This window comes from Centruroides sculpturatus, unplaced genomic scaffold (assembly GCF_000671375.1).
Source record: "Centruroides sculpturatus isolate CEXI.00-Female unplaced genomic scaffold, Cexi_2.0 scaffold206, whole genome shotgun sequence".
In the NCBI taxonomy this organism is placed as follows: Eukaryota; Metazoa; Arthropoda; class Arachnida; order Scorpiones; family Buthidae; genus Centruroides; species Centruroides sculpturatus.
Window position 1 is genome coordinate 484,611 of NW_019384442.1, and position 27,231 is coordinate 511,841.

At 27.8% G+C, this 27,231-nt stretch overlaps 1 protein-coding gene and 1 long non-coding RNA gene across 8 annotated transcripts in view; both read right to left on the minus strand.

Moving 5' to 3' along the window:
• LOC111620190 overlaps nt 1-5,004 on the minus strand; it is a 78,210-nt gene extending 73,206 nt beyond the window's left edge. Inside the window, exon 1 of the long non-coding RNA XR_002755870.1 lies at nt 4,852-5,004. This is a non-coding gene — a long non-coding RNA (uncharacterized LOC111620190). The remainder of the gene's footprint in view (nt 1-4,851) is intronic.
• A 15,609-nt stretch (nt 5,005-20,613) lies between these two features.
• Nucleotides 20,614-27,231, minus strand: part of LOC111620188 (poly(rC)-binding protein 3-like) — a 170,876-nt gene continuing 164,258 nt past the window's right edge. For 2 of the 7 annotated variants that reach the window (XM_023362080.1, XM_023362078.1), the window contains one exon: nt 20,618-21,166. In XM_023362080.1, the coding sequence (XP_023217848.1) occupies nt 21,043-21,166 (124 nt within the window). In that variant the 3' untranslated portion in view covers nt 20,618-21,042. Of the gene's footprint in view, nt 21,167-27,231 lie in introns of all 7 variants that reach the window. The other 5 variants (XM_023362082.1, XM_023362081.1, XM_023362084.1 and 2 more) reach the window with 5 other exon arrangements.

Below are 27,231 nucleotides of genomic sequence, written 5' to 3' on the forward strand. Positions count from 1 at the left end.
TGGAAAATTTTTAATGTTTTGGACTGAAAAGCAATTTACTGAATGGGAAAATTCATTAAAAACAGTGTCATGTTACATATTATTTGCTCTGCTTTTTGTATTTGTTGGGAATTTACTGTCAGTGTGGACTAACCTTAAGTGAAAACATAATATCCTTTTACATTTTTCCATTTCAAAATTGCTTTAAATTTTTCTATTTCAAAGTGAATAACACACAAGGGAGAAAAAAGTGCCTTAGTGTACTGAAAAATGTAAGTGTGAAATCATATAAATGAAAAATACATAATTGAAGGGCTTTATAATGATAAAAAGTACTGTGCAGAAAATATTTTAATGTATATCACAAAAAACACACAACTAAGAAATGTATAAGTGGGGTTCAACTGTATTTAAAATAAATTTAGAAAAGTTATGAAGAAGAATAAGTATTTCATAAATTCCTTATATATGAATTAGTATGGATTATAGTTTTGATCTAACTAAAATTTGTCACCAAAACTGAAACAAACTAAGTTTTTTTAAAAATATCTCAAAAAGATATTATTCTAAGGTTCTAAAATATAGAAATCACACGTAAATATTAAATTTAATGTAAAAATATATCAATCATTTGCTACTCTTTTTTTTTCACCATTATTGAAATACTTTAAAAATAAAAATACAACATATTTATGTAAGATAAATATGAGAATTTTGAATAAATTAGTAATTCATGTGACTTTTTCTTTGATTAATGAACTGTCCAAACTGATTAATCAAGTTTTTGTTTCAAGAAAACCAGAATGAACTGAATTTAATTTGAAAAGCTTCTTTAAAAGAAATATGGTGATGACAGATAATGAAACAATAGTTGAATCTTTTCTTTCTATCAAGGTATGTATTGATTCTGTTACTGGAATAGTTTTCCTGATTTTTTTTACCTGTAACAATATGTCTTCATTACGGTTATTTTTCCTAATTGATAATCATGAAATAAAAAAGTGATATAAAAAATTTCAATGGAATATATTCTCAAAAATTTTCATTTTAAAATTATTATTATCTTTATATTAATTAATAACCAGTGTAAAGATGATTGAAATAGTATAATAAAAATATTTTAATCAAAATTTTCTTTAATAATTATTAAAACATTTACTATTTATTAGAAAAATCCAATCTACAGGATTAATTTTGACTTTTTTAGAAAATTTTTATAAAATATATTATACACATTATTACTAAATAGATATAGCATATTTTATATTTAAATTTCACAGAGTGACTATATTACACACTGACTCATTTGTTAAAAAAAGCTTTTCTTCAATCTATTCTAAATTATTGAATCAAAACATTTAAAGTCATCTTGAATTCTTTCAACAGATGAAAATTAATTTTGCAAAAGAATTAAGTTTATAACAAAAACTGCTAGTATTTTTTAAAGTTTATATACTGTAAAGTAAATAATATTTGATATTTAATTTCTAATGATCCCTGAATTTATTATCTATCATTTATTTACTTCTAATTTATATAAACAAATCAAAATTAAGCTAACATACTACATAGCAATAGACAAATTATTTTATCTAATATGTTTTGAGCAAATGCAACTTTTCTCTATCATTAATTAAAAAATTAGAACAATATACAAAATATGTATTCCATTATAATTAAATTTTTTAAATTTTATGTTAAAAATACAGATAAAATAACTGCTATACCAAACAAAAATATATATACATATAGTAGGTGCTTATTGTAATCACTTTGGCTGGGACTAGCCTATTCTGATAACAATAACCAAGTGATAACATTATGCAGTGAAAGTAATTAGAAAATAATGGAAAATCTAGTTTTATTGAATCAGATAATTTAAAAACATGTTTAAAAAATTTAAAATGTTTAAAATAAACTTAATAATTAACTTAAAAGCTTATTAATTATAATAATAATTATTTGAATAGTTTATCCAGCATAAACTATAGTACAGTAATACCCCGAACTTACGCGATAGGTGAAACTGAGCGATAACTGCGTAAGTCGAATTCGCGTAAGTCGGGGTATAATTTTGCAATTTATGTAAAATCCAAGTCGGATGTATGTAAGCTAATAAATGTTCTCGTTAATCTTATCTCGTCTTTTTATTCGTTTATGCTTACAAGAAATCACCACATAGAGTCTCTCAAGTCTCCGTAGATATAACAAACACAGAAATAAATAACACAAAATAAATTGTAGCTATGTGTTGATTCCACGTGACACATCCAAACATGTAAGCTGAACAATAGTATGGGGGGGAGAGTGAGTAATCAAGAGTTGCGTGGCGCTCAAACAAAAGATGAATCAACAAGATTTGAAAATCATGTACTCCGGGTTCGCGTAAGTTGGGGTAGCGTAAGTCGAGGTATTACTGTACTGTCTGTATTCCATATTGAGTGCAAGATTAAACAAACATTTTCTACATTAAGAATAATCATGTATGATAGAATTAATTTAAATTAAATCGTTCAAACTGTTTTTTTGGCATTTTTATAAGAACAACATGGCTTAAAAATATTATTGGTTTTGTTCATTGGCTGTCATTAACCATCTAAGTAAATTCAAATTTATCATTATGTTTATAATGATAATTATAAATGAATTTCTGATTGTAATAAGCAAACTTTTGTATTATTATTTAATTTATATGTTTTGGAATGTGTTAATTCCAATAACTATATCTGTGATTACAATAAGCAGCACCTACCTTCATTAAAATTATATGATGGCTGAAATTGATAATTGTAAATGAAATAATTATCAGATTCATCCAACATATCACTAACAGAATTCAGTATTTGTTTTGCTTGGTTCTATGTTACAACTTGGTGAATTTATAGACACTTGGCAAATAATTTATCATTTGCTTTTTAATTAATCCGTAACCTTTACTTAGAGAAAGCAAAACAAGAAAAAGAAAACACAGTTTCGACAAAACAAATAAAATAATTCAGTATATTTGCAATAAAATTAAGTAAAAATATTTTTGTTCTTTATACAGGAAAGTAGAATCCAAATTCAAATTATTCAGCAAAACAATATAAAAAAATATGTAAAAATATTTTATAAATGCATATGATCTATATCAATTTAAAATGTTTATTAAGTTTCTAAAATAAATGCTAAATACTCTTATTTTTATTTGTAAAATTCAGAGTTCTATCAATTATTTTACATTAATTTTTGATATTACTGATGAAATTCCATTGAATTAGAGAGTAATAAGAGAGAATTTTACTTAAATTCTCTCTTATTACTCTCTAATACAGCTTAAGAAATTCTAAACAATTATTGCTTTAGAATTTTAAAAACTTTTATTTTAAAATTTATTTAAATAGAAAGAGTCAATTGTAATTATTATAATAATTTGAAATTTCAATAACTATAAAATTTTAAAATGATTTCACAGCTAAATAGAATATCAATTTTTTTTTTAAGATAGTATTTCATTAGCTTGCTTCAACTGATAAACAATTTAGAACACAACATTAAAATAATAAAGTAAATTTTACTAATTTTAATAGAAAAATATACTAAATGTCTATTTATAATTTACTTTCCAGAGAGAGATATAATAAATTAGTAAAATACATATTACAAAACATATGAAGTAAAAATTACATCAACAAAAAATATCAATATTTTTCATTAAACTAATTAGTATTTAAAATATCTTTTGATCATAATTTTTCCATATATAGTCAAATTTATTTTTAAATTATACCTTACTTTATTTCATAAAATAACATTTAATGAAATTATAAAAACTAAAAAATTATTATATATATAATATAATATAATATATTTTTTTTTAAATAAAAAAATTATTAATCTTTTCAAAATATTTATTACTCTAACTAGGCCCATGCATAAGATTTTTAAATGGATGGAAATTTTAAAAAATTTCTTAACGTACGTTATTTATTAATTTTTACATATAGGAATATAGAGTAACACAATACAGTACTTTAAAGAGGAACTGAATGGGTATAAGATAAGTAAGTCATGTATACATTATACAGTTTAATTTTAATTTTATTATATTTTAATTTTTCCCAAATGGAAGGGTTTAACCCCCTCGTGCATGGCCTTTACCTACATTCAAAAATTATTCAATAACCTTATAAAATCTATTTATTTAAAACTTACAAGAAAGTAATTTTTTTGAAAAGGGAGAGAATCAAATCTTTATTATAAATTTTAATTATCAATAAAACAAAATATAAAACTATATATTAAAAAATATTTTATTCTATTTTTATGGAAAGAGCAAACTAATAACTCATATAACCTGTTCATATCAAATAGATGTAATTTAATTTGTTAAAAATATGAAAATGTTTCTCTTACACACGAAATGTTACTTCATATAGTAAATATAAAAATTTACAAAACAAACAAAAAACTATATACTTCTAATAATAACCATCACTTGAATTTATTGATTTAACAATATATTCATTCAATCATAAGTATGACATTAAATTCAGATTTGTAATAATTTCAATGTAACATGCAAGAATTTTTTAGGGAACATTGTATGTTGCTCATAAACCTAAATTCTATGTTAACACATTCCCAATTTGTAAATGCACTTGAAATTAATATTTAATTAGTGTTCTACTTATATATTTATATTTATTACTTTTTAAAATATAATTTTTTCAATATAGTAAAAATAAACAGAAGGAAAATGCTAAATGTTAATGGAAGTGGTTAATGTAATAAACTTTACTTTTATATAACTCTTATTGAAAAAAGATTTAAATAATCTAAGGATTATATAATAATTAAAAAGAACTTTTAAAATTTAAGTTCTTTTCCTACCTTGTATTGATGAGGTATTGGGCAAGATTGATGGCTTCTGGGGTCCCAGAGATTGTTACTGTTCTTTCTTTAGATCCCTCTTCAGAATTGGATATTTTAATAGTGGCACCAGATAGTTGCCTATGAAGTAATTTTAATAAAACTTTAGTAAGATGGTGATTTAAAAATTTAGTAATTTGTTTATTCAACTCTTAGCTTTTAAATTACACACAAACACCTCACTTTAAGGTACTTTGCTTCAGTAACCTTCACTAATATGGTATTTTCCAATTACATACATAATTTATTCATGTTCGTTAAGAGCAACATAAGGATTTTCAGCACTTACTTTGCTCTTAGTAGAGTCTTTTGAGGTTATTTTATTTATTCTTGTTATTTTTGCATCTTTTTTAGACCTAGTATTATTGCACACTTAATGAATAATAGTTTAAATATATTCTTAGACTTTTATATGCATTGGCAAGAAAAAAAAGACTGTAATTCACTTCAAAGTAATATTTGTTTTACTGCAGTAGTATAGATCCTAACCCACCACATTAGTAAGGTATGCCTACTTATAATATTTAAAATTTATTTTTATAAAATAATAAACCAGATACATTTATAAACATTTAAAAGTTTTANCAGTTTACTTATTTTTAAATGAACTTTTTATGTACAGTAATATCAATATGCATATAACTGATTCATGGTGTATATTATTAAAAATTTTTTACTTCAAAACTGTAGCATAAAATATGTATATGAAGCAAACATTCTGAATAGTTACTGACAGCACATTTTGAACATAGCATCATACAATATTTTACAGGTTGATAAATATTTTGTCAGGTCATTATTGTTGACTTAATTAAAACTCAATATAAGTTATTTTATTTTCTCAATTATCAATAATATTGTGGCAATACAATGTAGTGTAAATAATAAAACATTCAATTTTAGCATAATATTTTCAAAAATAAAATTTTTGCCATTTAAAACCGAATATATTTTTTAATTAAAAAGAAAGAAAAGTTTAACATACTTTATGTGATGTGATATGATATAATTAATTAATTTTAATTTCTAAATAAAAGAAAAACAATTAACAATGTAAGAAATTATTAGTCACATTGCAAAGACAAGAATATATAACTGTCAATATAAAACATCAAATTATATTGAAAGATCTTATTTAATTCATTAGCTATAGATGCAGCAAGTACAGTTATTTGTTTGCTAAACTAATCTTTTAAGATGTATTTCATTAAGACAGTCTATAGTATGTAATATCTTGATTTCTGAAGATGGCTATCATTCACATGACTCAGCAAGATACATCTTTTATAACTGAAAACCTTCTATTTTATTTAAAAAGAAAGTACTCCAGCTAATTTAGAACTCAATGAATTTCCCTATATTCTTTGGAAGAGTATTTGAGTATTTGAAGATCATTACTAAATTGATGAGACGAAATTAATGCCCATAAATTTGCATAACAGATCAGTCATAACTATAAAATTTTGGGTATTTGAATTGTTTTGATTTTGTTTTATTCTAAGTATTTTATAATAATAGTATAATATTTGTCTTGTAGCATTATTATTGTCATTGATAAATACTCAACTATAAAAGTCAAACTCTGTTTATAGGTTTTTCAAAAGTATCAAGAAAATTAGTATATAAGTGAGAAAAACATTGAAGTGAAACTACTTTTGAATTTCTTCAGAATAAATATAATTGTCAATTTTTGCTGCACTGTACAATTGAATTTGTAGGTGTAATTCTTAACAAATAACTTTCAATTTACTACTTGTATAATACATTTTAAAAACATATAAAAGGAAAAGTAAAATGATGTGATATTAAATCATATTCTTTTAAAAAATTACCAAAGTTTTGTTTGTTTTTGATGGACTTGTCACATACAGTACCAGAATTAGATAACAGTTTTCTGCTTCTGCTGAAACTCCAGTCATATGAAAGAACAAAGAGTCATTATAAAAGTTAGATCATACTGAAAAAAACAGTGAAAACAAAAAAAACTGGAAAGTGATTTTTATTCAGTTATCAAAATTGGTTCATGCTACAAAATATGGAAAATTTTTAATGTTTTGGACTGAAAAGCAATTTACTGAATGGGAAAATTCATTAAAAACAGTGTCATGTTACATATTATTTGCTCTGCTTTTTGTATTTGTTGGGAATTTACTGTCAGTGTGGACTAACCTTAAGTGAAAACATAATATCCTTTTACATTTTTCCATTTCAAAATTGCTTTAAATTTTTCTATTTCAAAGTGAATAACACACAAGGGAGAAAAAAGTGCCTTAGTGTACTGAAAAATGTAAGTGTGAAATCATATAAATGAAAAATACATAATTGAAGGGCTTTATAATGATAAAAAGTACTGTGCAGAAAATATTTTAATGTATATCACAAAAAACACACAACTAAGAAATGTATAAGTGGGGTTCAACTGTATTTAAAATAAATTTAGAAAAGTTATGAAGAAGAATAAGTATTTCATAAATTCCTTATATATGAATTAGTATGGATTATAGTTTTGATCTAACTAAAATTTGTCACCAAAACTGAAACAAACTAAGTTTTTTTAAAAATATCTCAAAAAGATATTATTCTAAGGTTCTAAAATATAGAAATCACACGTAAATATTAAATTTAATGTAAAAATATATCAATCATTTGCTACTCTTTTTTTTTCACCATTATTGAAATACTTTAAAAATAAAAATACAACATATTTATGTAAGATAAATATGAGAATTTTGAATAAATTAGTAATTCATGTGACTTTTTCTTTGATTAATGAACTGTCCAAACTGATTAATCAAGTTTTTGTTTCAAGAAAACCAGAATGAACTGAATTTAATTTGAAAAGCTTCTTTAAAAGAAATATGGTGATGACAGATAATGAAACAATAGTTGAATCTTTTCTTTCTATCAAGGTATGTATTGATTCTGTTACTGGAATAGTTTTCCTGATTTTTTTTACCTGTAACAATATGTCTTCATTACGGTTATTTTTCCTAATTGATAATCATGAAATAAAAAAGTGATATAAAAAATTTCAATGGAATATATTCTCAAAAATTTTCATTTTAAAATTATTATTATCTTTATATTAATTAATAACCAGTGTAAAGATGATTGAAATAGTATAATAAAAATATTTTAATCAAAATTTTCTTTAATAATTATTAAAACATTTACTATTTATTAGAAAAATCCAATCTACAGGATTAATTTTGACTTTTTTAGAAAATTTTTATAAAATATATTATACACATTATTACTAAATAGATATAGCATATTTTATATTTAAATTTCACAGAGTGACTATATTACACACTGACTCATTTGTTAAAAAAAGCTTTTCTTCAATCTATTCTAAATTATTGAATCAAAACATTTAAAGTCATCTTGAATTCTTTCAACAGATGAAAATTAATTTTGCAAAAGAATTAAGTTTATAACAAAAACTGCTAGTATTTTTTAAAGTTTATATACTGTAAAGTAAATAATATTTGATATTTAATTTCTAATGATCCCTGAATTTATTATCTATCATTTATTTACTTCTAATTTATATAAACAAATCAAAATTAAGCTAACATACTACATAGCAATAGACAAATTATTTTATCTAATATGTTTTGAGCAAATGCAACTTTTCTCTATCATTAATTAAAAAATTAGAACAATATACAAAATATGTATTCCATTATAATTAAATTTTTTAAATTTTATGTTAAAAATACAGATAAAATAACTGCTATACCAAACAAAAATATATATACATATAGTAGGTGCTTATTGTAATCACTTTGGCTGGGACTAGCCTATTCTGATAACAATAACCAAGTGATAACATTATGCAGTGAAAGTAATTAGAAAATAATGGAAAATCTAGTTTTATTGAATCAGATAATTTAAAAACATGTTTAAAAAATTTAAAATGTTTAAAATAAACTTAATAATTAACTTAAAAGCTTATTAATTATAATAATAATTATTTGAATAGTTTATCCAGCATAAACTATAGTACAGTAATACCCCGAACTTACGCGATAGGTGAAACTGAGCGATAACTGCGTAAGTCGAATTCGCGTAAGTCGGGGTATAATTTTGCAATTTATGTAAAATCCAAGTCGGATGTATGTAAGCTAATAAATGTTCTCGTTAATCTTATCTCGTCTTTTTATTCGTTTATGCTTACAAGAAATCACCACATAGAGTCTCTCAAGTCTCCGTAGATATAACAAACACAGAAATAAATAACACAAAATAAATTGTAGCTATGTGTTGATTCCACGTGACACATCCAAACATGTAAGCTGAACAATAGTATGGGGGGGAGAGTGAGTAATCAAGAGTTGCGTGGCGCTCAAACAAAAGATGAATCAACAAGATTTGAAAATCATGTACTCCGGGTTCGCGTAAGTTGGGGTAGCGTAAGTCGAGGTATTACTGTACTGTCTGTATTCCATATTGAGTGCAAGATTAAACAAACATTTTCTACATTAAGAATAATCATGTATGATAGAATTAATTTAAATTAAATCGTTCAAACTGTTTTTTTGGCATTTTTATAAGAACAACATGGCTTAAAAATATTATTGGTTTTGTTCATTGGCTGTCATTAACCATCTAAGTAAATTCAAATTTATCATTATGTTTATAATGATAATTATAAATGAATTTCTGATTGTAATAAGCAAACTTTTGTATTATTATTTAATTTATATGTTTTGGAATGTGTTAATTCCAATAACTATATCTGTGATTACAATAAGCAGCACCTACCTTCATTAAAATTATATGATGGCTGAAATTGATAATTGTAAATGAAATAATTATCAGATTCATCCAACATATCACTAACAGAATTCAGTATTTGTTTTGCTTGGTTCTATGTTACAACTTGGTGAATTTATAGACACTTGGCAAATAATTTATCATTTGCTTTTTAATTAATCCGTAACCTTTACTTAGAGAAAGCAAAACAAGAAAAAGAAAACACAGTTTCGACAAAACAAATAAAATAATTCAGTATATTTGCAATAAAATTAAGTAAAAATATTTTTGTTCTTTATACAGGAAAGTAGAATCCAAATTCAAATTATTCAGCAAAACAATATAAAAAAATATGTAAAAATATTTTATAAATGCATATGATCTATATCAATTTAAAATGTTTATTAAGTTTCTAAAATAAATGCTAAATACTCTTATTTTTATTTGTAAAATTCAGAGTTCTATCAATTATTTTACATTAATTTTTGATATTACTGATGAAATTCCATTGAATTAGAGAGTAATAAGAGAGAATTTTACTTAAATTCTCTCTTATTACTCTCTAATACAGCTTAAGAAATTCTAAACAATTATTGCTTTAGAATTTTAAAAACTTTTATTTTAAAATTTATTTAAATAGAAAGAGTCAATTGTAATTATTATAATAATTTGAAATTTCAATAACTATAAAATTTTAAAATGATTTCACAGCTAAATAGAATATCAATTTTTTTTTTAAGATAGTATTTCATTAGCTTGCTTCAACTGATAAACAATTTAGAACACAACATTAAAATAATAAAGTAAATTTTACTAATTTTAATAGAAAAATATACTAAATGTCTATTTATAATTTACTTTCCAGAGAGAGATATAATAAATTAGTAAAATACATATTACAAAACATATGAAGTAAAAATTACATCAACAAAAAATATCAATATTTTTCATTAAACTAATTAGTATTTAAAATATCTTTTGATCATAATTTTTCCATATATAGTCAAATTTATTTTTAAATTATACCTTACTTTATTTCATAAAATAACATTTAATGAAATTATAAAAACTAAAAAATTATTATATATATAATATAATATAATATATTTTTTTTTAAATAAAAAAATTATTAATCTTTTCAAAATATTTATTACTCTAACTAGGCCCATGCATAAGATTTTTAAATGGATGGAAATTTTAAAAAATTTCTTAACGTACGTTATTTATTAATTTTTACATATAGGAATATAGAGTAACACAATACAGTACTTTAAAGAGGAACTGAATGGGTATAAGATAAGTAAGTCATGTATACATTATACAGTTTAATTTTAATTTTATTATATTTTAATTTTTCCCAAATGGAAGGGTTTAACCCCCTCGTGCATGGCCTTTACCTACATTCAAAAATTATTCAATAACCTTATAAAATCTATTTATTTAAAACTTACAAGAAAGTAATTTTTTTGAAAAGGGAGAGAATCAAATCTTTATTATAAATTTTAATTATCAATAAAACAAAATATAAAACTATATATTAAAAAATATTTTATTCTATTTTTATGGAAAGAGCAAACTAATAACTCATATAACCTGTTCATATCAAATAGATGTAATTTAATTTGTTAAAAATATGAAAATGTTTCTCTTACACACGAAATGTTACTTCATATAGTAAATATAAAAATTTACAAAACAAACAAAAAACTATATACTTCTAATAATAACCATCACTTGAATTTATTGATTTAACAATATATTCATTCAATCATAAGTATGACATTAAATTCAGATTTGTAATAATTTCAATGTAACATGCAAGAATTTTTTAGGGAACATTGTATGTTGCTCATAAACCTAAATTCTATGTTAACACATTCCCAATTTGTAAATGCACTTGAAATTAATATTTAATTAGTGTTCTACTTATATATTTATATTTATTACTTTTTAAAATATAATTTTTTCAATATAGTAAAAATAAACAGAAGGAAAATGCTAAATGTTAATGGAAGTGGTTAATGTAATAAACTTTACTTTTATATAACTCTTATTGAAAAAAGATTTAAATAATCTAAGGATTATATAATAATTAAAAAGAACTTTTAAAATTTAAGTTCTTTTCCTACCTTGTATTGATGAGGTATTGGGCAAGATTGATGGCTTCTGGGGTCCCAGAGATTGTTACTGTTCTTTCTTTAGATCCCTCTTCAGAATTGGATATTTTAATAGTGGCACCAGATAGTTGCCTATGAAGTAATTTTAATAAAACTTTAGTAAGATGGTGATTTAAAAATTTAGTAATTTGTTTATTCAACTCTTAGCTTTTAAATTACACACAAACACCTCACTTTAAGGTACTTTGCTTCAGTAACCTTCACTAATATGGTATTTTCCAATTACATACATAATTTATTCATGTTCGTTAAGAGCAACATAAGGATTTTCAGCACTTACTTTGCTCTTAGTAGAGTCTTTTGAGGTTATTTTATTTATTCTTGTTATTTTTGCATCTTTTTTAGACCTAGTATTATTGCACACTTAATGAATAATAGTTTAAATATATTCTTAGACTTTTATATGCATTGGCAAGAAAAAAAAGACTGTAATTCACTTCAAAGTAATATTTGTTTTACTGCAGTAGTATAGATCCTAACCCACCACATTAGTAAGGTATGCCTACTTATAATATTTAAAATTTATTTTTATAAAATAATAAACCAGATACATTTATAAACATTTAAAAGTTTTACAAAAATAAAATTAAAAATGTATTCTGATATATAACAATCAAAACATAATTACAATCTCTATTATAATTAGGTTTCCAGAAATCAAATTAGGTAAAATTATTTTTAATTAACATTTGATAATCATTTTATAATTACTTAACCCTTAATACTAGATGTATAAACAAAAAGACTACTCACACAGACAACCAGATTCCAGCAAATAAACAGATACATGAATGTTTTCATCTACCTTCCAGTAGACATTGTATTATGATTCTATGAGAAAATTTCTCATTTAGAATTGCATGTGCTGCATAGTAGGCGTGACATTTGGCTATTGATGGATGTATATGAAGTTGCAGAATTTGAGTTGGATGAAACATCATCAGCTAGATGTTGATGAATGTAAAACTTCCAAGCTATGGGAATGACTCCGTGTCCTTGTGGTTGATGGCACATGTCCTTACAGTGGCCTTGTAGATCTCATACTTTTCCATGTGTCGTAAAAGCATTTTATCATATGTAGAGTGGCAGATCCTAGATAGATGAAAGAAGACCTTCACTCCTGAGTCTGAAGCATAAGATGCAAGGGCAGTCAAATAACAGCCTTTCTTGATGTTCTGTCAGTGTTCCTTGAGGTGTGTTTGTATGTGCCTGCACATAGCCCCAATGTATGCGAGGGGGTATCACAATCTATGATCATGTAGAGGTACAAAGTACACCCCCAGGAGGTGGTGCCAGGTTTGGGGTCTTTGATATTGAGAAGGGGAGAAAAGATGGTAGGGTGCCACTTAAATGCCAAATGAAAACTAGAAGACAGCAATTTCCCTGTATGTGAGGGCCAAGGCACTGTTATACATTGGAAATTGCCAAGTCTTTTCTAGTTTTCGTTCATCAATGTCTAGCTGATGATGTTTCATCCAACTCAAATTCTGCAACTTCATATTTATCCATCAATAGCCAAGTGCCACATCTACTACAAGGCACATGCGATTCTAAATGAGAAATTTTCTCATAGAATCACAATACAATGTATACTGGAAAATAGATGAAAACATTCATGTATCTTTTTTGTTGTTTACGCACTATGAAGTGCAATTAATCGACCTCTAGGCATCCTTTTATCCTTTATTGTTGATCAATTAAATAAACAAATAAGTTTATTTACTTGATCAACAAATAAAGGATGAAAGGATGCTTAGTAGTTGATTAATTGCACTTCATAGTGTTTAAACAACAAAAATGTATAGTGAAACGGTTTCTGATTGGCAAATTCATGTATCTGTTTATTTGCTGGATTCTGGTTGTCTGCATGAGTAGTCTTTTTGTTTAAAATATAAGTGAATATATAGTTCCTGTTGTATAAAACAATATTACAAATTTTACCAGTGAAAATAAATATATGTATATAATAAAATTATAGTATATATTTCATATTTTAGCTTATATAAACATTTATGCTTATATATGTAATATACTTCTATGCATTTGGAAAGTGAGAAAGTGAAATGAAGTGAGAAAGCTTTTGTCTTAGTCATTTTATGTTAATATACAATATTAATTCACAAAAGTGTACAAAAATAGTCTCCATTTATGCTCACAAACATTTGGTTTAAAATATTTCAATGAAAATTTCTATATTCTATTTCATCTAAGAGTAAATAAGATGTAAACAATAAAATTTCAAGATTAGAAAGATAATTAACGTTGATAAATGTGAATCATGTATTTCAAATGCTAAATGAATAGAAATAATGCATATATTTTTATGTCATAAATTATTTTTAATTTTATTCAAAAGTTACTTTTATTAAAATAATTTTCATAATCACCCTCTTAATACCCAAAGGGCAGAAATAAATAAAAAAGAATTCATAATTTGGTTCTAATCCAGAATTTCTGATAAACATGTAACAGGTTCTATGTTGCGAATTAATGATGTAGTTTGTCTACTTTAGAATACTTTCAGAAGAAAATAAATTTAGTGATAATACAATATAAGCAATAATTAAGATGAATGATGATAAACACTACTATATACAGTGTTTATCATCATTCATCTTAATTATTGCTTATATTGTATTATCACTAAATTTATAATAATTAATACAAGTTATATATAATTTTTTTAGATAAAAATTCACTTTCGAGTCATGTGCATACATGGTAGCTTAATGATGTTACAAGCTGTTGACACACATGCACATATTGTTAAATATATCACTTATGCATTTACAGATAGAGACTAGGATACCTTACAAGTATAAATCATACACGACTACTTTTATCCATTTCAAAGTTGCACTGAACCAAAAAGTGGCGGGCTTGATAGAGACACCAACCGATGGCCATTTATTTGTTAGAAAAATAAAAATACAAACAAAGGACATATAACACAAATCATTGCCACACATATAGGTAATGACAAGAGAGAAATTTAACACTCCCCCCTCAATGATTTGTCCCATTTTGCTTATAGTCATTAAGTCCAAGTTGTCTAGCACATTTAACGTGTTTTCCAGTACACACTGGTTTTGTTAAAATGTCTGCTACCATTTCGTTGGTAGGGCAGTACATAATACATATTCTCATTTTTCACTTCATTTATTACAAAATGATATTTGACATCAATATGCTTCATATGTTCACTCACATGATCATTCTCCATCACTTTCATACAACTCTGGTTATCCTTGTACTGTACATAGTTACTTTCTTATTGATGGTTTCCCCAAGGCCCAGAAACACTCATTTCAGCCAAGCAGCCTCCTGGGTGGCTTCACAAAGCACAACGTACTCAGCTTCAGTTGAGGACAGTGTCACATTGCTTTGCTTTTTACTGTACCAGGATACAGGACTATCTTGATATTTAAAGACATATCCTGTATGCAACTTTCGATCTGTGTTATCACTATCACCCAGTCTGAGTTGACAAAACATTCCAGCGTGAGTTGCTCTTCTCACCCAATTTCAGCTTCCAGCTTCCAATCAGCTGTTCCCTTCAGATATCGAAACACCTCTTCACCTTATTTCAGTTGGTTGCTCTTGTTGACCTTTGGTACATTGTACATTGGGCAAGGAAGAAAACTGCTGCCAATATATTTGGGTGTGTGTTAGTTGCAAGGTACAGTAAACTACCTATACCAGGCATGGCCAACATAAGGCCCGCAGGCCAGATCCGGCCTGTCTAATGAATTCATGTGGCCCGCGATCCATCTTTCAAAATAGCTCGATGAAAAATTCTGATGCCTAAAATAAAAAAAAAAAAAGGTCAAAAACTCACTGTGTGTTTAGAGTTAACCCTCCATTACAAATCTCTTAAGTACAGCATAGAGTGTTGATAAAGCATGATAATGTGAGAAATGTATCTGTAATCTCTATCTACAATTCAGTGTCTATGGGGTGACACCACAATGAGATCTCGCACCACCTCAAAATCTTCCTAGGGCAACCTCTGGTTCGGCCCATGGAAAAAGTTTTCTTTCCAATCTGGCCAGCGGGCAAAAACTGTTGGTCACCCCTGACCCTTCAGGTACAGTTTGTTACTTTCCATTCTTGGTCATCTCTCTTTAATTTTAAAATATCCAGGATCAAGGGAAATCTTGCTGGTTTTTGCACCTTGGAGTCCAAATTCTACTAGTTTGTCAGTTATAAAATGTTTTTGATTTAGATGGAATATTCCATCGCCATCTTGATCAAATTTGATTCCGAGATAATGATCAATATTTCCAAGGTTTATCATGTGGAAATATTTGTTAGTTTCCACTTCAAGCCAATCTAATGCTTCTTTGGAGGTTTATGCTGCGATTACATTATCAACATGTACAATGATGTACATTGTTTTATAGCATCTTTTTCCAGTGTACAGACAAGGTCATTTATGCTCTGCACAAAGCCGCATTCAGTCAGTACCTCATGTAACTTTCTGTTCCACTCAGTAGCTCTCTACTTCAATCTATAAAGGTTCTTCACAAAGTTGCAAACTTTGCTTGGTTCCTCTGTGTCGTAGCCTTTAGGTTGCTGCATACACACTGTGTGGTGTAGATCGTCATTCAAGAAAGCTGTCTCAATGTCATAGTGATTCACGTGCATTTTATGTTTAGCTCCTAAAGTTAGCAAGATCCTAAGAGTTGTTGGCTTTGCCACTGGAGTTTTCAATCAAAAATATGAGGAGGATTATGACCAGGTGTTTACCTGGTCATAATCCTCCTCATATTTTTGATTGAAGACTTATGCCACCAGATAAGCTTTGTATCTTGTTGGTTTACCATCTGGATCACGTTTAATTTTATATATCCACTTGCTTCCAACAACATTTGCTTCTGGTGGTGGTTTGGCCAACATCCATGTTCCATTTTTCTTGAGTGCACAAATCTCCGCATCCATTGCCTTTATCCAATCATTTGCATCTTTTCTGTTGATGATTCATCACAGGTTTTCAGTTCAGAAACAATTTTACTTTGCATTGCCTCAATCAATCTATCTGGGGAAACCTTTGTTGTTTCTCCTAGAGCGATGGAGTGGCAAATTGTTCTCAAATTGCTTGTTACAGATGGCTATTTCATTTAGGTTAACTTCCACTTCACTTTTGCTGTCATCTTCACTGTGGTAATGTGGGAGGAATGAATAGTTGGTTGAGCCCATACTGTTGTATGGATCTCCTTCTATAAAGACAATGTCATAACTTATCTTGATTTCTTGGTTACGATACCCAGCAATCGATATGCCTTGCTACCACTTTCATATCCCACAAATCTTGTTTCAGTTGCCTTTACATCCAGTTTCTTTCTTACTCCAAAAGGAACTCTTGTGTAAGCAATACATCCAAAATGACAGAAGTACTCAATATTTGGCTTCTTACCTTGCCATTTCTCATACGGTGTCATTGGGTCCTTTATCAATGATAATTTGTTCTGGATATGATTTGCTGTCATTAATGACTCACCCCAGTAGCATTTTCCTAATTCTACATCATGCAGCATTGTTCTTACCATCTCACAAAGAGAGCGATTTTTCTGTTCTGCCTTGCCATTCTGTTGAAGGCAATCTGGTGCTGTGGTTTGAACTTTAATGCCATGTTCCTTGAAAAATTTACACAGGTCTTTATTCGTGTACTCAGTCCCTCTATCAGATCAATACTTTTTCACCTTTCATTCCATTTGTGTTTCAACATATTAGGATGTTCAGAAAGTAATTTCGTTTTTTTTTACACTACACGGATTAATCGTACTTTTCCCGCCATTTTCATTCTAAACCATATTATCATTATATATTTTGACAGCTAGCATTTTAAGGCTTATTTGTAAAAAATTTTGTTTGATTTTGTGCAATTGTTTATTTTTTGTGTCCCATCAAATATGGAAGATCGAAAACAGCATTTTCGGCATATTTTGCTTTTTTATTACTGAAAAGGTAAGAACACTGTTCAAGTGAGAAAAAAATTGCTTGACGTGTATGGAGAAGATGTATTGACAGAATGGCAGTGCCAAAACTGGTTTACAAAATTTCATTCTGGCAATTTTCAATATTGAACATGCACCACGTTCTGGATGGCCAGTTGAAGCCAATGAAAACAAAATAAGGGTACTGATTAAAGCAAATTGCCGAATAACAACATGTGAAATCACTAAGAGAAAATTAAATTTGTCAAATTGAACTGTTTGTGATTACTTGAAACAAATTGGTTTCGTTTCAAAGCTTGATATATGGGTTCCACATATTCTTAAAGAGAGATGCTCTCTTTGCTGGGATTTTAAGGACATTTTTTTTCTTTTGGAGCTTTTNGTACAGTAATACCCCGAACTTACGCGATAGGTGAAACTGAGCGATAACTGCGTAAGTCGAATTCGCGTAAGTCGGGGTATAATTTTGCAATTTATGTAAAATCCAAGTCGGATGTATGTAAGCTAATAAATGTTCTCGTTAATCTTATCTCGTCTTTTTATTCGTTTATGCTTACAAGAAATCACCACATAGAGTCTCTCAAGTCTCCGTAGATATAACAAACACAGAAATAAATAACACAAAATAAATTGTAGCTATGTGTTGATTCCACGTGACACATCCAAACATGTAAGCTGAACAATAGTATGGGGGGGAGAGTGAGTAATCAAGAGTTGCGTGGCGCTCAAACAAAAGATGAATCAACAAGATTTGAAAATCATGTACTCCGGGTTCGCGTAAGTTGGGGTAGCGTAAGTCGAGGTATTACTGTACTGTCTGTATTCCATATTGAGTGCAAGATTAAACAAACATTTTCTACATTAAGAATAATCATGTATGATAGAATTAATTTAAATTAAATCGTTCAAACTGTTTTTTTGGCATTTTTATAAGAACAACATGGCTTAAAAATATTATTGGTTTTGTTCATTGGCTGTCATTAACCATCTAAGTAAATTCAAATTTATCATTATGTTTATAATGATAATTATAAATGAATTTCTGATTGTAATAAGCAAACTTTTGTATTATTATTTAATTTATATGTTTTGGAATGTGTTAATTCCAATAACTATATCTGTGATTACAATAAGCAGCACCTACCTTCATTAAAATTATATGATGGCTGAAATTGATAATTGTAAATGAAATAATTATCAGATTCATCCAACATATCACTAACAGAATTCAGTATTTGTTTTGCTTGGTTCTATGTTACAACTTGGTGAATTTATAGACACTTGGCAAATAATTTATCATTTGCTTTTTAATTAATCCGTAACCTTTACTTAGAGAAAGCAAAACAAGAAAAAGAAAACACAGTTTCGACAAAACAAATAAAATAATTCAGTATATTTGCAATAAAATTAAGTAAAAATATTTTTGTTCTTTATACAGGAAAGTAGAATCCAAATTCAAATTATTCAGCAAAACAATATAAAAAAATATGTAAAAATATTTTATAAATGCATATGATCTATATCAATTTAAAATGTTTATTAAGTTTCTAAAATAAATGCTAAATACTCTTATTTTTATTTGTAAAATTCAGAGTTCTATCAATTATTTTACATTAATTTTTGATATTACTGATGAAATTCCATTGAATTAGAGAGTAATAAGAGAGAATTTTACTTAAATTCTCTCTTATTACTCTCTAATACAGCTTAAGAAATTCTAAACAATTATTGCTTTAGAATTTTAAAAACTTTTATTTTAAAATTTATTTAAATAGAAAGAGTCAATTGTAATTATTATAATAATTTGAAATTTCAATAACTATAAAATTTTAAAATGATTTCACAGCTAAATAGAATATCAATTTTTTTTTTAAGATAGTATTTCATTAGCTTGCTTCAACTGATAAACAATTTAGAACACAACATTAAAATAATAAAGTAAATTTTACTAATTTTAATAGAAAAATATACTAAATGTCTATTTATAATTTACTTTCCAGAGAGAGATATAATAAATTAGTAAAATACATATTACAAAACATATGAAGTAAAAATTACATCAACAAAAAATATCAATATTTTTCATTAAACTAATTAGTATTTAAAATATCTTTTGATCATAATTTTTCCATATATAGTCAAATTTATTTTTAAATTATACCTTACTTTATTTCATAAAATAACATTTAATGAAATTATAAAAACTAAAAAATTATTATATATATAATATAATATAATATATTTTTTTTTAAATAAAAAAATTATTAATCTTTTCAAAATATTTATTACTCTAACTAGGCCCATGCATAAGATTTTTAAATGGATGGAAATTTTAAAAAATTTCTTAACGTACGTTATTTATTAATTTTTACATATAGGAATATAGAGTAACACAATACAGTACTTTAAAGAGGAACTGAATGGGTATAAGATAAGTAAGTCATGTATACATTATACAGTTTAATTTTAATTTTATTATATTTTAATTTTTCCCAAATGGAAGGGTTTAACCCCCTCGTGCATGGCCTTTACCTACATTCAAAAATTATTCAATAACCTTATAAAATCTATTTATTTAAAACTTACAAGAAAGTAATTTTTTTGAAAAGGGAGAGAATCAAATCTTTATTATAAATTTTAATTATCAATAAAACAAAATATAAAACTATATATTAAAAAATATTTTATTCTATTTTTATGGAAAGAGCAAACTAATAACTCATATAACCTGTTCATATCAAATAGATGTAATTTAATTTGTTAAAAATATGAAAATGTTTCTCTTACACACGAAATGTTACTTCATATAGTAAATATAAAAATTTACAAAACAAACAAAAAACTATATACTTCTAATAATAACCATCACTTGAATTTATTGATTTAACAATATATTCATTCAATCATAAGTATGACATTAAATTCAGATTTGTAATAATTTCAATGTAACATGCAAGAATTTTTTAGGGAACATTGTATGTTGCTCATAAACCTAAATTCTATGTTAACACATTCCCAATTTGTAAATGCACTTGAAATTAATATTTAATTAGTGTTCTACTTATATATTTATATTTATTACTTTTTAAAATATAATTTTTTCAATATAGTAAAAATAAACAGAAGGAAAATGCTAAATGTTAATGGAAGTGGTTAATGTAATAAACTTTACTTTTATATAACTCTTATTGAAAAAAGATTTAAATAATCTAAGGATTATATAATAATTAAAAAGAACTTTTAAAATTTAAGTTCTTTTCCTACCTTGTATTGATGAGGTATTGGGCAAGATTGATGGCTTCTGGGGTCCCAGAGATTGTTACTGTTCTTTCTTTAGATCCCTCTTCAGAATTGGATATTTTAATAGTGGCACCAGATAGTTGCCTATGAAGTAATTTTAATAAAACTTTAGTAAGATGGTGATTTAAAAATTTAGTAATTTGTTTATTCAACTCTTAGCTTTTAAATTACACACAAACACCTCACTTTAAGGTACTTTGCTTCAGTAACCTTCACTAATATGGTATTTTCCAATTACATACATAATTTATTCATGTTCGTTAAGAGCAACATAAGGATTTTCAGCACTTACTTTGCTCTTAGTAGAGTCTTTTGAGGTTATTTTATTTATTCTTGTTATTTTTGCATCTTTTTTAGACCTAGTATTATTGCACACTTAATGAATAATAGTTTAAATATATTCTTAGACTTTTATATGCATTGGCAAGAAAAAAAAGACTGTAATTCACTTCAAAGTAATATTTGTTTTACTGCAGTAGTATAGATCCTAACCCACCACATTAGTAAGGTATGCCTACTTATAATATTTAAAATTTATTTTTATAAAATAATAAACCAGATACATTTATAAACATTTAAAAGTTTTACAAAAATAAAATTAAAAATGTATTCTGATATATAACAATCAAAACATAATTACAATCTCTATTATAATTAGGTTTCCAGAAATCAAATTAGGTAAAATTATTTTTAATTAACATTTGATAATCATTTTATAATTACTTAACCCTTAATACTAGATGTATAAACAAAAAGACTACTCACACAGACAACCAGATTCCAGCAAATAAACAGATACATGAATGTTTTCATCTACCTTCCAGTAGACATTGTATTATGATTCTATGAGAAAATTTCTCATTTAGAATTGCATGTGCTGCATAGTAGGCGTGACATTTGGCTATTGATGGATGTATATGAAGTTGCAGAATTTGAGTTGGATGAAACATCATCAGCTAGATGTTGATGAATGTAAAACTTCCAAGCTATGGGAATGACTCCGTGTCCTTGTGGTTGATGGCACATGTCCTTACAGTGGCCTTGTAGATCTCATACTTTTCCATGTGTCGTAAAAGCATTTTATCATATGTAGAGTGGCAGATCCTAGATAGATGAAAGAAGACCTTCACTCCTGAGTCTGAAGCATAAGATGCAAGGGCAGTCAAATAACAGCCTTTCTTGATGTTCTGTCAGTGTTCCTTGAGGTGTGTTTGTATGTGCCTGCACATAGCCCCAATGTATGCGAGGGGGTATCACAATCTATGATCATGTAGAGGTACAAAGTACACCCCCAGGAGGTGGTGCCAGGTTTGGGGTCTTTGATATTGAGAAGGGGAGAAAAGATGGTAGGGTGCCACTTAAATGCCAAATGAAAACTAGAAGACAGCAATTTCCCTGTATGTGAGGGCCAAGGCACTGTTATACATTGGAAATTGCCAAGTCTTTTCTAGTTTTCGTTCATCAATGTCTAGCTGATGATGTTTCATCCAACTCAAATTCTGCAACTTCATATTTATCCATCAATAGCCAAGTGCCACATCTACTACAAGGCACATGCGATTCTAAATGAGAAATTTTCTCATAGAATCACAATACAATGTATACTGGAAAATAGATGAAAACATTCATGTATCTTTTTTGTTGTTTACGCACTATGAAGTGCAATTAATCGACCTCTAGGCATCCTTTTATCCTTTATTGTTGATCAATTAAATAAACAAATAAGTTTATTTACTTGATCAACAAATAAAGGATGAAAGGATGCTTAGTAGTTGATTAATTGCACTTCATAGTGTTTAAACAACAAAAATGTATAGTGAAACGGTTTCTGATTGGCAAATTCATGTATCTGTTTATTTGCTGGATTCTGGTTGTCTGCATGAGTAGTCTTTTTGTTTAAAATATAAGTGAATATATAGTTCCTGTTGTATAAAACAATATTACAAATTTTACCAGTGAAAATAAATATATGTATATAATAAAATTATAGTATATATTTCATATTTTAGCTTATATAAACATTTATGCTTATATATGTAATATACTTCTATGCATTTGGAAAGTGAGAAAGTGAAATGAAGTGAGAAAGCTTTTGTCTTAGTCATTTTATGTTAATATACAATATTAATTCACAAAAGTGTACAAAAATAGTCTCCATTTATGCTCACAAACATTTGGTTTAAAATATTTCAATGAAAATTTCTATATTCTATTTCATCTAAGAGTAAATAAGATGTAAACAATAAAATTTCAAGATTAGAAAGATAATTAACGTTGATAAATGTGAATCATGTATTTCAAATGCTAAATGAATAGAAATAATGCATATATTTTTATGTCATAAATTATTTTTAATTTTATTCAAAAGTTACTTTTATTAAAATAATTTTCATAATCACCCTCTTAATACCCAAAGGGCAGAAATAAATAAAAAAGAATTCATAATTTGGTTCTAATCCAGAATTTCTGATAAACATGTAACAGGTTCTATGTTGCGAATTAATGATGTAGTTTGTCTACTTTAGAATACTTTCAGAAGAAAATAAATTTAGTGATAATACAATATAAGCAATAATTAAGATGAATGATGATAAACACTATATATAGTAGTGTTTATCATCATTCATCTTAATTATTGCTTATATTGTATTATCACTAAATTTATAATAATTAATACAAGTTATATATAATTTTTTTAGATAAAAATTCACTTTCGAGTCATGTGCATACATGGTAGCTTAATGATGTTACAAGCTGTTGACACACATGCACATATTGTTAAATATATCACTTATGCATTTACAGATAGAGACTAGGATACCTTACAAGTATAAATCATACACGACTACTTTTATCCATTTCAAAGTTGCACTGAACCAAAAAGTGGCGGGCTTGATAGAGACACCAACCGATGGCCATTTATTTGTTAGAAAAATAAAAATACAAACAAAGGACATATAACACAAATCATTGCCACACATATAGGTAATGACAAGAGAGAAATTTAACACTCCCCCCTCAATGATTTGTCCCATTTTGCTTATAGTCATTAAGTCCAAGTTGTCTAGCACATTTAACGTGTTTTCCAGTACACACTGGTTTTGTTAAAATGTCTGCTACCATTTCGTTGGTAGGGCAGTACATAATACATATTCTCATTTTTCACTTCATTTATTACAAAATGATATTTGACATCAATATGCTTCATATGTTCACTCACATGATCATTCTCCATCACTTTCATACAACTCTGGTTATCCTTGTACTGTACATAGTTACTTTCTTATTGATGGTTTCCCCAAGGCCCAGAAACACTCATTTCAGCCAAGCAGCCTCCTGGGTGGCTTCACAAAGCACAACGTACTCAGCTTCAGTTGAGGACAGTGTCACATTGCTTTGCTTTTTACTGTACCAGGATACAGGACTATCTTGATATTTAAAGACATATCCTGTATGCAACTTTCGATCTGTGTTATCACTATCACCCAGTCTGAGTTGACAAAACATTCCAGCGTGAGTTGCTCTTCTCACCCAATTTCAGCTTCCAGCTTCCAATCAGCTGTTCCCTTCAGATATCGAAACACCTCTTCACCTTATTTCAGTTGGTTGCTCTTGTTGACCTTTGGTACATTGTACATTGGGCAAGGAAGAAAACTGCTGCCAATATATTTGGGTGTGTGTTAGTTGCAAGGTACAGTAAACTACCTATACCAGGCATGGCCAACATAAGGCCCGCAGGCCAGATCCGGCCTGTCTAATGAATTCATGTGGCCCGCGATCCATCTTTCAAAATAGCTCGATGAAAAATTCTGATGCCTAAAATAAAAAAAAAAAAAGGTCAAAAACTCACTGTGTGTTTAGAGTTAACCCTCCATTACAAATCTCTTAAGTACAGCATAGAGTGTTGATAAAGCATGATAATGTGAGAAATGTATCTGTAATCTCTATCTACAATTCAGTGTCTATGGGGTGACACCACAATGAGATCTCGCACCACCTCAAAATCTTCCTAGGGCAACCTCTGGTTCGGCCCATGGAAAAAGTTTTCTTTCCAATCTGGCCAGCGGGCAAAAACTGTTGGTCACCCCTGACCCTTCAGGTACAGTTTGTTACTTTCCATTCTTGGTCATCTCTCTTTAATTTTAAAATATCCAGGATCAAGGGAAATCTTGCTGGTTTTTGCACCTTGGAGTCCAAATTCTACTAGTTTGTCAGTTATAAAATGTTTTTGATTTAGATGGAATATTCCATCGCCATCTTGATCAAATTTGATTCCGAGATAATGATCAATATTTCCAAGGTTTATCATGTGGAAATATTTGTTAGTTTCCACTTCAAGCCAATCTAATGCTTCTTTGGAGGTTTATGCTGCGATTACATTATCAACATGTACAATGATGTACATTGTTTTATAGCATCTTTTTCCAGTGTACAGACAAGGTCATTTATGCTCTGCACAAAGCCGCATTCAGTCAGTACCTCATGTAACTTTCTGTTCCACTCAGTAGCTCTCTACTTCAATCTATAAAGGTTCTTCACAAAGTTGCAAACTTTGCTTGGTTCCTCTGTGTCGTAGCCTTTAGGTTGCTGCATACACACTGTGTGGTGTAGATCGTCATTCAAGAAAGCTGTCTCAATGTCATAGTGATTCACGTGCATTTTATGTTTAGCTCCTAAAGTTAGCAAGATCCTAAGAGTTGTTGGCTTTGCCACTGGAGTTTTCAATCAAAAATATGAGGAGGATTATGACCAGGTGTTTACCTGGTCATAATCCTCCTCATATTTTTGATTGAAGACTTATGCCACCAGATAAGCTTTGTATCTTGTTGGTTTACCATCTGGATCACGTTTAATTTTATATATCCACTTGCTTCCAACAACATTTGCTTCTGGTGGTGGTTTGGCCAACATCCATGTTCCATTTTTCTTGAGTGCACAAATCTCCGCATCCATTGCCTTTATCCAATCATTTGCATCTTTTCTGTTGATGATTCATCACAGGTTTTCAGTTCAGAAACAATTTTACTTTGCATTGCCTCAATCAATCTATCTGGGGAAACCTTTGTTGTTTCTCCTAGAGCGATGGAGTGGCAAATTGTTCTCAAATTGCTTGTTACAGATGGCTATTTCATTTAGGTTAACTTCCACTTCACTTTTGCTGTCATCTTCACTGTGGTAATGTGGGAGGAATGAATAGTTGGTTGAGCCCATACTGTTGTATGGATCTCCTTCTATAAAGACAATGTCATAACTTATCTTGATTTCTTGGTTACGATACCCAGCAATCGATATGCCTTGCTACCACTTTCATATCCCACAAATCTTGTTTCAGTTGCCTTTACATCCAGTTTCTTTCTTACTCCAAAAGGAACTCTTGTGTAAGCAATACATCCAAAATGACAGAAGTACTCAATATTTGGCTTCTTACCTTGCCATTTCTCATACGGTGTCATTGGGTCCTTTATCAATGATAATTTGTTCTGGATATGATTTGCTGTCATTAATGACTCACCCCAGTAGCATTTTCCTAATTCTACATCATGCAGCATTGTTCTTACCATCTCACAAAGAGAGCGATTTTTCTGTTCTGCCTTGCCATTCTGTTGAAGGCAATCTGGTGCTGTGGTTTGAACTTTAATGCCATGTTCCTTGAAAAATTTACACAGGTCTTTATTCGTGTACTCAGTCCCTCTATCAGATCAATACTTTTTCACCTTTCATTCCATTTGTGTTTCAACATATTAGGATGTTCAGAAAGTAATTTCGTTTTTTTTTACACTACACGGATTAATCGTACTTTTCCCGCCATTTTCATTCTAAACCATATTATCATTATATATTTTGACAGCTAGCATTTTAAGGCTTATTTGTAAAAAATTTTGTTTGATTTTGTGCAATTGTTTATTTTTTGTGTCCCATCAAATATGGAAGATCGAAAACAGCATTTTCGGCATATTTTGCTTTTTTATTACTGAAAAGGTAAGAACACTGTTCAAGTGAGAAAAAAATTGCTTGACGTGTATGGAGAAGATGTATTGACAGAATGGCAGTGCCAAAACTGGTTTACAAAATTTCATTCTGGCAATTTTCAATATTGAACATGCACCACGTTCTGGATGGCCAGTTGAAGCCAATGAAAACAAAATAAA